A 15,181-nucleotide genomic window follows, 5' to 3' on the forward strand; every position below is an offset into this window, starting at 1 on the left:
CAAGGGGAAGAGGCATCACCAGTAGGCTGAGGAAACTTAATTTTATATCTCCATCCTGGGTGACCCAAGTGCTGCTGTCATTGCTGTCTTGCGATACCCGGAGGCTATGGGGATCTGGGCAGGGGACAATAGGCTTTGGCTATGGGTGCATGGGGCTTTGGGATCCAGCCATTTAACATCTTTAGTTCTGGACGGGGTAGCACTGCCTCAAGACAGATCTAGTGTACAACTTGGGGTTTCTCTTGGACTCTTGACTCCTGCTTGAAATGCAGGTGGCAGTCATTGCTAAGAGAGCCTTTGAGCACTCTCCTGGATCAGGAAACCTTGTACTCAGGCTCTGGTCATCTTTAACTTGGATTAGTGCAATGTGCTCTACATGAACTACCCTTGAAATTATTTGGAAATGACTGCTGGCTCAGAATGCAGCTGCACAATTCTGGGGGGCCCTAGGACACCCCTTGTAACACCGTGGTTATGTGAGCTGCACTGGCTGCCAGTTTGCTTCTGGGTCCAATTCAAGGTGTTGCTTATGATCTTTAAAGCTCTTTATGGCCTGGATCCAGACTATCTGAAGAATTCACTCACTCCAATGGGACTGTGACTCGCACTGGGAGAAGAGACATGCTGTGAACCCTGTCAGGAAGTTTGACTGGTAGGGTCCAGGAAAAGAGTCTTCTCTACCAAAGCACTTGCCCATTGGAACCTCATATGTGAGATCAGATCTACCCCACCCTTTTGACATTCCACAACGACCTTATAAGTGGGATTTGCGGATTGGTCTGGGTCCCAGGTAGGGGTGTGCAATTCTGGAAGTAGTTCCAGATTAAATAGAAGATCCTACCTCCATTTTATTGTATAACCCTGTTATCTTAGCTACTTTTTAATTAATTTTAATGCAATTATTCTCTTAAAGGTAAAGGTTCCCCCGCACATGCGTGCTAGTCGTTTTCCGACTCTAGGGGCCGGTGCTCATCTCCGTTTCAAAGCTGAAGAGCCAGCGCTTGTCTGAAGACGTCTCTGTGGTCATGTGGCCGGCATGACTAGACGCCAAAGGTGCACGGAACGCTGTTACCTTCCCACCGGAGTGGTCCCTATTTTTCTACTTGCATTTTTACGTGCTTTCGAACTGCTAGGTTGGCAGAAGCTGGGACGAGTAACAGGCGCTCACTCTGTTACGTGGCACTTGGGATTCGACCCGCCAAACTGCCAACCTTCTGATCAACAAGCTCAGCGTCCTAACCCACTGAACCACCACTGTTTTATAATTTCATTTATCAGATTGTAAACTATCTAAGATTGCATTATAGAAAGATGGGAGGTTTAATTTAATAAATAAATAAAACAAAGAAAACTGTCGATATTAGTTTACCTTGCCTCTGTGGAAACATTTTTAATATTGCAGTTATAATCTTTAGTAAAATAACGTAGAGTTCAATAGAAATCCCTTTGGCACTAATGTATTTGGAAGTATTAGCCAAAAAAGAAATCTAATTATCATGCTGAGTATCACTTCAGATTGTAATATGCATTTTCTGTGACCCACTCATCGTTTGGATAAAAATATATGCAATGTTGGAGCAAGAACAAACCTGAAATAATGCAGCAGGACAAATATAAAACCAAGGAACAGTCATGCTATTTCACAACTTCTAATTTGTGACAGTTTTAAGATGGGAAATTTTCAATTGAGTCTTGTGTTCATGGCACCTTGGTTCATTCAAATGAAAATAGTTCTTTTATTATTATAAATACAGACAACCCCCCCAATGCATAGATTCATCCATTTTTTATTTCACTCAGTGCTGAAGCATACTCACTCAATTTTAAAATTCATTTCTATGAGTCCAAATACATGATTATACTTGCCCACAACTCAAGGGAATGTGCACATTAGTTAACACTTAGAACTTAGACCAGACATGTCAAACACGAGGCCCGGGGGCCAGATCTGGCCCGTGAAATGGTTTCATGTGGCCCGCGAAGCCATCCTGGAAACAGTGAGGGAATGGCCCCTGCTGCCTTGGCCCTGGCCCAGAGACCCTCCTCCTGCCAGAGACCCTGAGATCTGTCCCACTCCTGCCCAGGCCCCCATAGCCACCCTTGATGCGAACGATGTAGAGCTGGCCACGCCCACCCAGTTGGCCATACGCACTCTAGCCACACCCACCCAGTAGGCCACACCCACCCAGGCCATACTCGCCCGGCCCCCTGAGGGCAACCGCAATGCTGATGCGGCCCTCAATGAAATTGAGTTTGACGCCCCTGACTTAGACTTATATACTGCTTCACAGTGCTTTATAGCCCTCTCTAAGCCGTTTTCAGAGTCAGCCTATTGCCCCCAACAATCTGGGTCCTCATTTTAACAACCTCAGAAGGATGGAAGGCTGAGTCAACCTTGAGCCAGTGAGGATTGAACTCCTAGCAGTGAGCTGAATTAGCCTGCAATATTACATTCAAACCACTGCATCACCACGGCTCCTTATATTTAAAATATGAGCTATGGTAAAGAATGTCAGAACCTTATCCCAAAATAAGCATCTAAAATGCTTATAAATATATGTGCTCTTAAAATAATATGTAGAGTTCTGATATATTACATTTCATATAACATAACAATATAATATATAATTGGAATTTTCAATTACTTGCAATTATTTTCAGTGCCTTTTCCTTTGAATGAATCAACAAAGGAAAACGTAAGCATAGAAATATTAGTTTGAATTACAGGTCTTTACCTACAGAAATACATCTGACCTATAATTGGCTTACCTTTTAATTTAAATTTTGAGAAAAATTCATCAAATGAGATAGGGTCTGTGAGGTCATTACAACTGATGTGAAAAAGTTGAGAAGTCCATGTTTTATTTTCTTTCTTTTGAAATGCAATGCAATGATAATACGGTACATACAGGATAGAAAAATATGGGCAGTAGAACTGATGCTTGATTCATCTCTTAATGTTAGTATTTCTCTATTAAGAACCAAAATATTTCTTTTCCCTTTGGTTCTAGCACCCTTTCACTAATTACTGCATGGGTAAGCCTCAATCTCAGTCTGTCTTACACAACAGATGGGGCCATGAAATCTACTGGCTCTTCTTCCACTTGGGTACAGGTAGTCCTTGTGTAGCGAGGTGACAAATGGTGATGAAAAAAATAACTTTATGATCAACCCTCATTTTTACAACCTTCTTAAGTTTGTAAAACAAAGAAAAACTGAAGATCATAAATGGCAGTTTCACTCAATGTACACTTCACTTTATGACCTAATTGCTGGTTCCAATTGCGGTCACTAAATGAAGACTATTTGGAGTTCCCCAAAATCAGTGGAAAGGCAAGCCAGGCTGAAGTATACCCTTGGGGGAGCCCAGACCATGCTACTCTTACTACCCCCAATCTGCAAACCTACTACTTCCTGACTAGGCAGACTAGCATTGGCAGCCTCCACCCTAGACTCTCCATGCTTTGTTTAGTAGGTAGCAATAGGGCCTGAATTGGCATGGAACAAACCATACAAGCTTCTGAAGTGGTCAGATTAGTGCCTGCCCAGTATCAGAAAGGAGAATAACAATCCATAGTCCAAAATAATCAGGGAAATACAGTCAGGATGGCAACACCTCTTCGGTTTGCTCTTTAATTTATACCAGCCCCTCCATCTGCCAGGAACTGAAGTCATAGGACCACACAATTGTGGTGATTAATCCAATGGCTCCAGTCCCAGCAAACAAGCCAAGCACCAACTGGTGCTCGTGTGTCTTCTAGAAATCCAAATAATCATCATGAGCATAGGAAGGTCTGCAAAGCCAAACCGTAATCTTTACTGTTTGCTCTGGACTTGAGCTCACCATCCCAGTTCATACATCCAGAAGTCCCCCATATACCTGCAAGCCCTCTCATTCTATAATATCACAGAACGCACTCCCACCTCCAACAATCACCCAAACAATTTTAACAGAAGCAGCAACATAACTTATGTTAAACTCCATAACTGCATCATAAACTCCATCACTCACTTGTTGTTCAAGGAACACACACAAAAACAAACACCAGGGCCCTACAAATTGACACAGTGATTGCATAAAAAAGGACCTTATCCATTGCCTTTAAAATGTTTGGCCTTTTAAATATGCAATAGTGGTTGCCAGGATTCATATGCCTATAGCAGGGGTCCCCAACCCCCAGTCCGTGGACTGGTACCAGGCCGCGGCATGCCAGCAACCGGTCTGCACAAACAAGCAAAGCCCCATCTGTGGGATTCAGGCAGCACACAAAACCACACACTTCCCGGTCCATGGAAAAACCTTTCTCCACGGAACCGGTCCCTGGTGCCCAAAAGGTTGGGGACTTCTGGCCTATAGGATTTAACAAAAAGGGCAGGATGGGGGCAGGAAGTAGTTGAATCTTCATGCTGGATTACAAGCAATTCTTGTAACTTTTTCCCATGTAGATTAGTCATGGTTCTTCAGTAAATTCAGGTCTAAAACACAATCATGTGCATAGACGTAGAATTTTGAATACTGGTCTGGGTATCAATAATGCAGCTCTCCCAAATCTAAGACCTAACACTGCCTAGTAAGTTTCACTGATTGCTCATCACATGCATCAGTGCTTTAGCGACTATGAAAAAAGGTACTCAGAGAACAAGCAGATTCTTTATGGGCTTTGGCTCATAATCCTTTAGCTAATTTACAACCATTTCACTTGAAAAGAATAAGCTTATGCAAATGAATAGAATGAAGCTATCCAGTTTGGCACTGTGCAAAATTACATCATCAGCCCAAGCCTTACAAAGAAATCAACTAAATTGTTGAGATTTCACTATAATTTATTGCACCCGCCAATCTTAAAATTTTACAAATGCTCAAATCATGACTACTCCCAAAGCCCAAAGATAGTACAGGTTTTGGGGCGAGAGAGAAAGGATTTGGGTTCACTGCTTTGCTGTGAATGTTGTTTAAACAGCATTTTGAAGTTCCCAGGACCCTGCTTTCAAACACAAAATTAGCATAATTTATTAACAGCTATTTCATTTTTTTGTTATAAGTAAGAACAAGAACAACAAGTTTCTCCTCTTTCTCCCTGGGTATGCTTTGCCTTTTCCAATGCAATTAACGTGGTCATTTTTGCATAATTATTTTTTGTTCTGTTTTTTCCCCCCTGTTATTGCTTGCTTTGCTATTAGTGTATTGCTAACTGCATTTCAGTGCAAAGCTGTAGCTGCTGCTCTTGTTATGCAGTGCACATTGGACAATATTCTCTTTTGTTTTATACAGAGTTTGTACTGGGTAATTTGTATTATTATATACATTATGATAAATCCTCATTTCTTCCACAAAAGTTGGCTTCATCACACTGGAATATCCTTTATCATTAGTTCCATGCCTCCCATGACTTGCTGAGAAATACCACCCAGTGGTAAATATTATAAGCATATTATTCTGCAGTGTTCAACACTGTCCTTAAAGACAAAAGAAAAACTGAGTGGTTTGGAACTGAAATGAAATGCCAATATAGGTATTTGAGAAACATTGCAGCAATATGCAAACCATCTAGAATGGGATTTATTTAGACAATAACTGCTTGGAGTCTCTAGATCTAGGTAGGATATGTTGTTGAGTAAACAAATGAATAAACACACAAAGATAAAATGACTGAGCCAGTCCTATCCTCTACAGCAGGCATTTAAAACTGCCGGCCTACGGGCTGGATGCGTCACGCCGAAACCGCGCCCACCCCATTGCCGGCAATGGGGAAAAAGCCCCGATACGTCGTGACCTTACGAGTTTGACATGCCTGCTCTACAGAAAGGAGAAACACTCTACAAAAAGATTTTGCTTTGAAAGACTATTAGTAAGATTAAAGGCGGCTATTTTTTGGCTTAAACGTATTAGGTTAATTAGTATTTTGAAACATATTTTCTACATATGCATAGTTTACGGTATGCTCTTTTAAAAATGTGTTGCACTTACTTTGGCTTCACTTTTTGCTTTTTTAGTTATGCTACTGTTGTCTTGCATTGAAGGCAATTTTTTTTAACAATCAGGGGAAGATGTTAGTATTTTATACCTTTTATTGAACTCGAAGATCTGAAATAAACTCAAAACTATTTATCTCTATCAACAGCACTGTATGTCCTATAAAGTGAACATGTACATTATAATTCTGTTGGATAAACCTTCTACCTCAGATGACCTCTAATTCTCATGCCTGTGAATAATAAGGCATAAATCAACAAGCCCATCTTTTCATTCAGTTGTTTGTACTTAGCACTCTCTTAATAAAGCAATTCTGAAAAAGATGTCCCTGTTATGGTACTGGGAGGGGGGTCTGTTTATATTATGGATATATACATTACAGGAGTGTTCTTTACCATTCATGTTTCTACATTCATTTACAAAATTACATATTTGTAATTGTTAAGTGAGAAACTAGTTAAGTGAGTTTTGCCATTTTACGACTTATCCTGTCACATTGGTAATGTGAATTGCTGAAGTTGTTAAATTAGTAACACAGTTGTTAAGTGAATCTGCCACTAATACATTAATTCTGGACTGAACTCAGTACCTCTAATCTGTTTTATTTTTTTATAACAAATCTAATCTGTTGAGAAAATATAAATTTAAGATCTTGGATTGTCAAGCATCTGCAATCATTCCCAATCTGGAAGTTCTATGCGTCAAGAGTTGTGTACTTTAACTCCTTTCCTCAAATCGGTAATGGATGTATTAAAGAACACTAGGAAAAGAGTTATGTTTTCAAATGCATTCACTTTGTTACAGTGATGAAGAACATGTCCTCATACTCCTTCAGGCATCTATAATTGGAAACTGCCTTCTGCATTATTGAATTTCTAATATCTGCACAAGTAAGGAAGCAATTAGAATTAGAGGACACCTCTAGATTGCTGGACAGGTAGGGTAAAAATAGGTCAGCCAAATATGCTCCACACTGACAAGAGCTGTTCTCCCATTAACAAGAAGGATGAAAATCTATCTAGGCTAAAGTATGCCTAAAATGAGTTTGCCTAACAAGTTTTTAAAGTATAAGAAAAGATATTTGGACTAAGTAGTATCAGTTTTTTGCCATACAATTCCTCATGTCAAGCTGCTGGGATATAGGTTTCACAATGTGCTCACCAGTGTTCCCTGCTCCACTTTTTCCAGCGTAAGAAAAACAAGACATAGAAAACTGCTATTAGAAAGGAGGCAGATCTACTCTCCACTCCATGTAATTGAGTAAGAGGAGTAACTAGGGCCTGTGGAAGTCTATGTAGGTGCCAGAGTCCATCTGGTGTCTATCCATAAAGATCCTGTTTTCCTGATTTGCTCCACATGGCTGATGTAAACATACTGTTCAGAAGTGAGAGGAAGTGGTCTAGACCAGGGCTTTTCAACTTTTTCACCCATTGAACCACTTTCAGGATATGGCAGCATCCGAGTTCCACCAGTCGCCTAGCAAGGTGTCAAAAACTTGACCAAAAAGAAAAAAAGTAATGAAGTACAGGTAGTTCTCGACTTACAACAGTTCGCTTAGTGACTGTTCAAAGTTACAATGGCATTGAAAAAAGTGCCCCCCAAGCCACAGCCGAGCAAGACACCTGCCTGCCCGCCCGGCAGCGCTCTTCCTCCTGTCTGAGGTTTTCATTGTTGTGAGCATTTCTGTTGAGGATTGGCAGCGGGGGTGGGGAGGTGTTTGGTTTTTATTCCCCCCCTCTGCTGGGTGGTTGTAGCAAGTTTTGGTCACTTCACATGATACTGTGACCATCATAAATATGAATCAGTTGCCAAGCATCTGAATGTAAATCAGAAGACCCTGGAAATGCTGCAACGTTCCAGCTGATCGGTGCTTCTTCTGGGCTCAGCAGAAGCACCAGGATCAGTGCTGAGCTCCAGCTGGAGACTGGCGCAGATCCTGGCGCTTCCACTGAGCCCTGACAGCCCTGCAGCTCCAGCCATCTCTCGCTCAGGCTTGTGCGGTGCTGCCACCGGTTCAGTTCATTTCCCTCCCCCGCTACCACTTTTCTAGAATGGTCGCGTACTACCTGCCAGGTGCCAGTGTACCACAGGTGGTACCCATACCACTGGCTGAAAAGCCCTGGTCTAGATCAGTGGTTTACCCTTTGCCTGTTCTGTAGTATGTTCTTTCACTATGTGTACCGCAAATGTACAGGTAGTCCTTGACTTAGAATGACAGTAGTCACTTAGTGACCATTTGAAATTGCTATGGACCTCCAAAAAAGCTATAAAAGACCCCGTTTAAGCAGCTCCTCCTGCTGTCATCTGATTGCATTGGGTGCTTGGCAACTGGCCTGCATTTTCAGTTGTTTGCTAACCCTAACTTTTTTTTGGTGCCACTTTGTAACTTTGAATAGTTACTAAACGAATGGTTGTAAATTGAGAATTACCTTTAATCTGAGTCGTATTGCACTCCAATCCACTGGTTGCTAAAGTTATTAACCAATGGAAAACAAACTTTCCTTTCCAATATTTAACAATGCTACCTCACGTTTTCTCTTCCTGAGAGATGAGTGGTGAAAAGTGGAGTCACTTGTAGAGGTTTCTTCCTGAAATTGAGGCATAGTGACAGGAAAAAAAGCTAACTTCCCAAGTTTTCTTAATAAGTTCAGTTTTTTAACTTTCTATTTTTCCACAGCTAGATAGTATTTAGAACAAACTGTTTTGGGGGGGGAGATGCGAAGGCAGAGATTTCCCCATGTGTGATAGCACTCACCGTCTTTCAATTCTAAAAAGTCAGAGTTAAGATTTAGCCAACCCAGATTATCTGGAAAGAGGATATGAATTCCAAAATGAGATGATTTTAATGGCTTAAGCAGAGTGTGCAAATGCTGCACAGATGGTTTGGCAGCATACTGCATCAGATAAATCTTGTTGGTAATGTGTAGTTGGGCAGCAACATTTCACAGTCTACAACTGAATTAATTTGCAGCCACTGTTGTAAGAAAAAGTGTATGCCATTTGTGTTTGATTTCTTGGTTTTATTTTTGCACACATCTGGAGCTTAGTGACAGTACACGGGGAAAAACTTAGGTATATGACAGAAAGCCGATTTTTAAATTATCTGTGCCTCTAATTTTGATTTTGTTCTATGATGCCAATGATACTAAACTACAGGAATTCAGTGAAGCTGAAGCAGGTTCAAAATATGGGATTCAGACAACTGACAAAGAGCTTGTATAAGGCTGATTAAATATCTGTATCATGCCTATTTATATCTAATCATAAAATACCTTAAGCAAGCACATTTCCAGATAAGTGAGCTTGAAAGAATTATCAGGTATATACTAGCTGCAGTTCAGGAAAGTGGGAAATCTGCCTTCTGAGTTTCAAGGTGACATGGTTGGTTATATAACTGAGAAAAGATGTATTCATTGTCCAAGCAATATAGAATGTTGCAGTATCGAATGCTCCTATTGAGGATATTCAATTCCTTATCCTCTTCCGCATGCCCCCACAAAAATACAACTCTTGCACTTTGAACACCTTCAATACTTGTTGGGCTACTAGGGAGAAGGGAGATTCTACAACTATATAATGAGGGTTTTCCATTTCAGAGTTCATTAACTGTGGACTGTTCTTCATTAATTCTTGAGAATTGATGCATTTTGGCTGGCATCCAAACTTAAGAGAATGGTTATTGTTTGCAACAAGAGGCATATCTCTTTTCCACATTTAAAACAACATGTACATTCCAGGTCCTTTTTCATATTATTGGCTTGTATAAGAACTTGAGCCATAAGAAAACAGAAGAGGAAAAATGCTCTCAGACTCTGACTTGAATATTATATTAACTCTACTTTTCTACCTTCCAGGACTATAAAATATAGCTACGGTAATCATTTTATAATTTCCATCCACTAAGAAAAGGTCTAAGGTAAAATTTTACCTATTTTCCTATGTGATCACAAGCATAGTGGTTAGAGTAACTGTAGTGACCCTACCAAGAAAACAGACTAAAACATTTATATGACTGCCTTTATTTGTTAACTGTCAAAAAACACAACCAAAAAGTCAATGAATTAATGTCATGGATGGTATCATCTGCCAGAATAAGCAATGTGACCATCGGAAATTAATTGCAGACCTCCTGACAAGACACTGGGAAAACTAACAAAACAAATATGATATGTTCAAAGTGCATGTATACGCCATCTGCTCTGCTGAGAAGAATAGACAAGAATTCAAATCATGCCTCATAATATCTGCATCTTGAAAGGGTATCTTATAGCATACTATATTCTTTGTACTTCGATAAATTTGCTGAGACCAGAAAACACTGAACTTTCTTGCATGTTACAACAAAACATAGTAAATGTGCTGTTTTTTACACAACTATCAATATATTGCACCCTCTGCTGGTCAAAGATATCCCCAAACAAAATTATAGCCATTTATCAATCTACAGCTTAACAATATCCTTGATGGATGTTATTTCAAGAATACACCTGTGCATTTCCATACCGTGAAATATTTGTATATCTACCTGATATCAGCCTCATACTCATTAATTATAAACTTATTAATACTCAAGTTCTCTTACCTTGGGCTTTTCATCCAGTATTTGCTGACGAATCTCCTTGTGTTTCTCCACAAGTTTTTCCTGCCTTTTGGTCTGGGCATCTTCTAGCTGTAATTGAAAAACAAAGTTTACTAAAATTCACATGCCTATTTGATTTCCTCAGTTTTACACTCAAGAAAACAATATAATTATCTTGGGTAAAAACGTTTTAGAGAACATTTTGACATAAAATAATGTTATTATTATTACAATAGTCAACTTCTTTCGTGTTAGACTTCAAGGGATCTCAGTAGATTTGTTTCAAATTTAAAAGTTTTATTAGCTGGAAATGTGCAGCTGAAAATGGAAGATACATTCTTAATATATGGTGATTATCTGCAGCATTTAATTAGGCCAAGTAGCCAGAATTAACTACAGGGCACAATGTCTTTAAAAAAAAAATCTAAACACATTTATGTTCCTGCAAATCTCTTGGACTATGTTGATAATTTTTAATACCAACTTCTGTGTCATTAGGTGAAGTGCCATATGCTCTGAAGAGAGTGAATGGCTTAATTGGTCACTGCTAACCTTAGAAAAACAGGAATTTTTTTCAATAGATAAGCAAATGACAGAGCTTTGAAGAGATGAGAAAAGGAAGGAGACAGGCACTAGATACTGATCAGCATGCTCATTTTATTTTTAATTCTATTTTATTTTTAATTAGTTCAATGTCTGATTCTCAGAGATGCCTTGACAAATCCCTGCAGTTTACTTGGCACGGTTTTACCAAAATGATTTGCCATTGCCTCCTTCCTAGGGCTAAAAGAAAGTGATTGGGTTAAAGTCATCCAGCTTTGTGCCTCAGGCAGGACTACAACTCATAAACCTCCTTGTTTCCAGCCTGTTGATGCTTAACCACTACACCAAAATATAGCTTGCTTATAAAGAATTCTTTTCTTCATATATGTTATTGGGAAACATTTCCTTTTATAAGTGCTCCATTTGATTTGTCGCAACATCTTACCGCAACTAAGTGACCTTTTTACCTATTTCTGAACAGCACTTTGGGGGCATAAGCTTGTCATGCAACAACACAACCTGGAATTCAAAGGTATTATTTTTATTCCTCTGAAGTATGCATATCTGCATGTATGAACGTATGTTATGTGTTGAACAAGTTTACATAGCCATTCATCTACCAAAGTACTCAAAGTATCGGACATAAAAAACCACCAAAACCAAAATCACATTCCATAGCAAAACAAATAGCAATTGAAGTTCCACATCTGAAACATAATTGTTCAACTTCTCTGTATTCCTTATTTCAGTTGTGGTGCTGTTACATTTGCAGCAGGTAAGATCTGATCTGCCTCCAGAGAATCAAGGAAAATGGTAAACTAAATTTATAAAATTTTAGCACTATCTGGACATTGGGACTACAAATTGTCTCTGCACCAAAAAATAAGTACTGCTATAATGTTGGGGTTCTGCTATTTCAAGTTAATTACAATGTGCAAATCAGCCTAAACACTGAAATGTATAATATAATATTTACACCAAGGTGAATTTATGTTTTACGCAGTAGACTTACTCTTTTAATGTATTGTACCACCTCTTGAATATACGAGCGAATCATTTCTGTCTTCTCCCTGAGAGGAAAATTAAAAATGATTAATCCCATTCATTTTTAAAATGAGTTATTACTCATTATCTGCCATAAATAATTTGTTTATAAAATAATTGGTAAATTTCACTGAGAAAATCAGAGCCAAACTTTACATACATTGTCCAGTGTATTTTTCATCAGATTTCAAAATGGTTTACTTCTTTATTTCAAAGGGATTGTGTGCTCTTTGTCATGTGTTATTATGAGTGCCATTATGACTGATTGTATAATACCTTGAGGATGATTCAAACAAAAAGGTAAGTTAAGCTCTTCTAAATAAAAGAAAAATAATGCGCAATCACTGTTGGAATCTATAATACTGTTGTAGTGTATGCTGCTAGCATACACAGGAAATGCCAGCGCAGCAGGGGGCTGGTCAGCTCCAGGCGATAACCGCTGAGGCGGGAAAAGCCGGACGGAGCAAGTTTGACAGCCCCCGGCATGGTCAGCTCTGGCGGGAAGCCAGGGTTTAAACTTATTGGCCACATGCACTGGCGGGAAGCCCAGGTTCAATTCTATTGGCCATCATTCACCTGGGCAGGTATAAGAAACACCAGGCAAACCCCTTTGTCCCAGATTCATTCCTGATCCGAATAAAAGAAATACTACCCAGCTCAAGTGTCCGTCTCTCTGTGCGACCACGCGACTTTGCACTGGCGACGAGGATGGGACCCTGCATCGGACAACGCTAGCCGCGGACGGAATCCAATCGGCAGCCCCGGATCCAGACGCAGGACAACCGAGACGACAAGATGACACAACTGGGTCAGTATCCCCTTTTCAATAGCGGCCGCCCTGAGGAGTGGGAAGCCTTCGTGGGACAGATAGAATGCTACCTGAGGGCGAACGGGGTGAAGGAGGACCGGCAGAGAGCGGCGGTACTGCTCTGCAGCTGCGGCACAGAAACCTACCAGCTGGCGGTCGGTCTCTGCGCACCCGATGACATCCACTCCGTCGGTTACAACGAATTGCTGGCGAAGCTGTCTGAACATTTCAAGCCCGAGACGTCCGAGATCGCCTGGCGGTATCGTTTTGAAAAACGGGATCAGCGACCAGGTGAGTCTGCCAAACAGTATATGGCAGCTCTGAGGCTGGCAGCTCGCCTCTGCAATTTCGAAAATCTAGAAATTAGGCTGCGGGATTGGCTCGTTTGTGGGGTGAGGGACAGGAAGCTGCGCCAGAAACTTTTTGCTAAGCAGAAACTGACCCTGAGGGATGTCCAAGACGAACTCCTAGCCTGGGATGCAGCCGAGGAGCCCGAGACGAGGGAAGGCGGATCCATCCACCAGGTGAGAAGAGGCACCGACGCAGACGGGGCTGAGCTGGAGGTGGATGCCATCAACCGACCTCAGCGATCCTTCAACCCCGACCGAGACAACAGAAAAGAACCGAGACCAACCACGGCAGGCGAGAGAGACCAGGAGTGCAGATGCGGAGCGAGCGGACCCCGGTCTACCCAGCCTCACGGTCACAGCGTGAATCGCCCTCGGTCTACCCAGCATTGCGGCTGCAACTCCCGGTCTACCCAGAACAGCGGTTACGGACAGCCCCGGTCTACCCAGTGCTCCGGCTGTGGCGCGAGCGGCTCCCGGTCTACCCGTTGTGCAAGCTGTGGAGGACAGCATCCCCGGTCTACCTGCCGTTTCAAGTCGGCGAAGTGTCGGTCGTGCGGAAAAACGGGGCACATCGCGGCGGTCTGCAGAGGCAAGCAGCGGGACAGCCTACACGAGGTGGAAGCCGAGTTCCAGTATGCCACAGGTACTGGGAAGCGGTCGTTGGGTCTGACTGTGAGTCACACGTCGGGACGGCCAGGCGTTTTTAAAACAGGGGCTCCTGCGGCGCTAGCCCGAAAAATAAAACTGAGGGTGAAGCTGCAAGGGGTCCCCTGCTTGATGGAGCTGGACTCAGGGTCAGCCGTATCCATCATCTCCGCCAGAACATTTTTAGACATTTGCAAGCGGAGTGGCCAACGGGTTCCCTTGAGAACATCCAGACTGACCCTCTCTGACTTTCAAAATGCACCGATCAAAATCCGGGGGGAGGCGTTGTTGTGGGTGCAGTACAAGGGATTCAAGGGTAAATTAAGTGTGTTGGTCGTTGAGGGCCAGCGGAGTAGCCTTGTGGGGTTAGGGTGGTTTAACGCCTTGGGCGTCAAAATCACAGGGATTAATCAAACACGGAGCCATTTGTCCCTAGAAGCAGTCTGCGAGGAATTCGCGGACGTGTTCGATGGGCAGTTGGGAAAGTACACGGGTCCCCCAATCTCATTTAGACTAGATCCCCAGGTACAACCCATAAGGATGAAGGCGAGGCGTGTTCCATTCGCGTTAAAGCAAAAGATAGAACGGGAATTGGATAAGCTGGTAGACCAGGGGGTGTTAACGCCAGTGGAGGGAGCAGATTGGGAAACTCCCATCGTAACGCCAATTAAAGCAAATGGGGAAATTCGTATCTGCTCTGATTATAAGGGGACGATAAACCGAGCTTTAAGTGCCCATTCCTATCCGGTCCCTGCAGTCAGCAGCATCTTAGCGTCCCTACAAGGCGGGTCGGTGTTTGCTAAATTGGATCTCGCCCAAGCTTATCAGCAATTGCCGGTAGACCCAGGGGCTGCTAGAGCACAAACGATCATCACTCACAAGGGAGCGTTCCGGGTAGACCGGTTGCAGTTTGGGGTTAGCGTAGCGCCGGGAATATTTCAGGAGGTGATGGAAAGGACGCTTAAGGGAATACCAGGGGTTTGCCCTTATTTTGATGACGTCCTAATCGCAGCCAGCTCTCCGGACGTGCTGGCGACCCGTTTAAGGACGGTCCTTGAGAGGTTCAGGGGGGCAGGTCTCAAACTCAAGAGGGAGAAGTGCAGGATTGGGGTCCCAGAGACAGAATTCCTGGGGTTCAGGATAGATGCTCAAGGCATCCACCCATCTGCATCAAAGGTGAGGGCAATCAAAGAAGCCCCTGCTCCCAAAAACAAGCCTGAATTGCAGGCGTTCGTGGG

The 15,181-nt window shown here is 42.2% G+C and overlaps 1 protein-coding gene across 3 annotated transcripts in view; it reads right to left on the reverse strand.

Moving 5' to 3' along the window:
- PLCB1 (phospholipase C beta 1) overlaps positions 1–15,181 on the reverse strand; it is a 471,912-nt gene that overhangs the window by 51,769 nt on the left and 404,962 nt on the right. For all 3 annotated transcript variants that reach the window (XM_083362231.1, XM_083362232.1, XM_083362233.1), the window contains exons 30-31: positions 12,109–12,166; positions 10,557–10,643 (exon numbers count right to left, since the gene is read on the reverse strand). In XM_083362231.1, the coding sequence (XP_083218357.1) occupies positions 10,557–10,643; positions 12,109–12,166 (145 nt within the window). The remainder of the gene's footprint in view (positions 1–10,556; positions 10,644–12,108; positions 12,167–15,181) is intronic.

Source organism: Vipera ursinii (genome assembly GCF_947247035.1).
Source record: "Vipera ursinii genome assembly, chromosome: 1".
In the NCBI taxonomy this organism is placed as follows: domain Eukaryota; kingdom Metazoa; phylum Chordata; class Lepidosauria; order Squamata; family Viperidae; genus Vipera; species Vipera ursinii.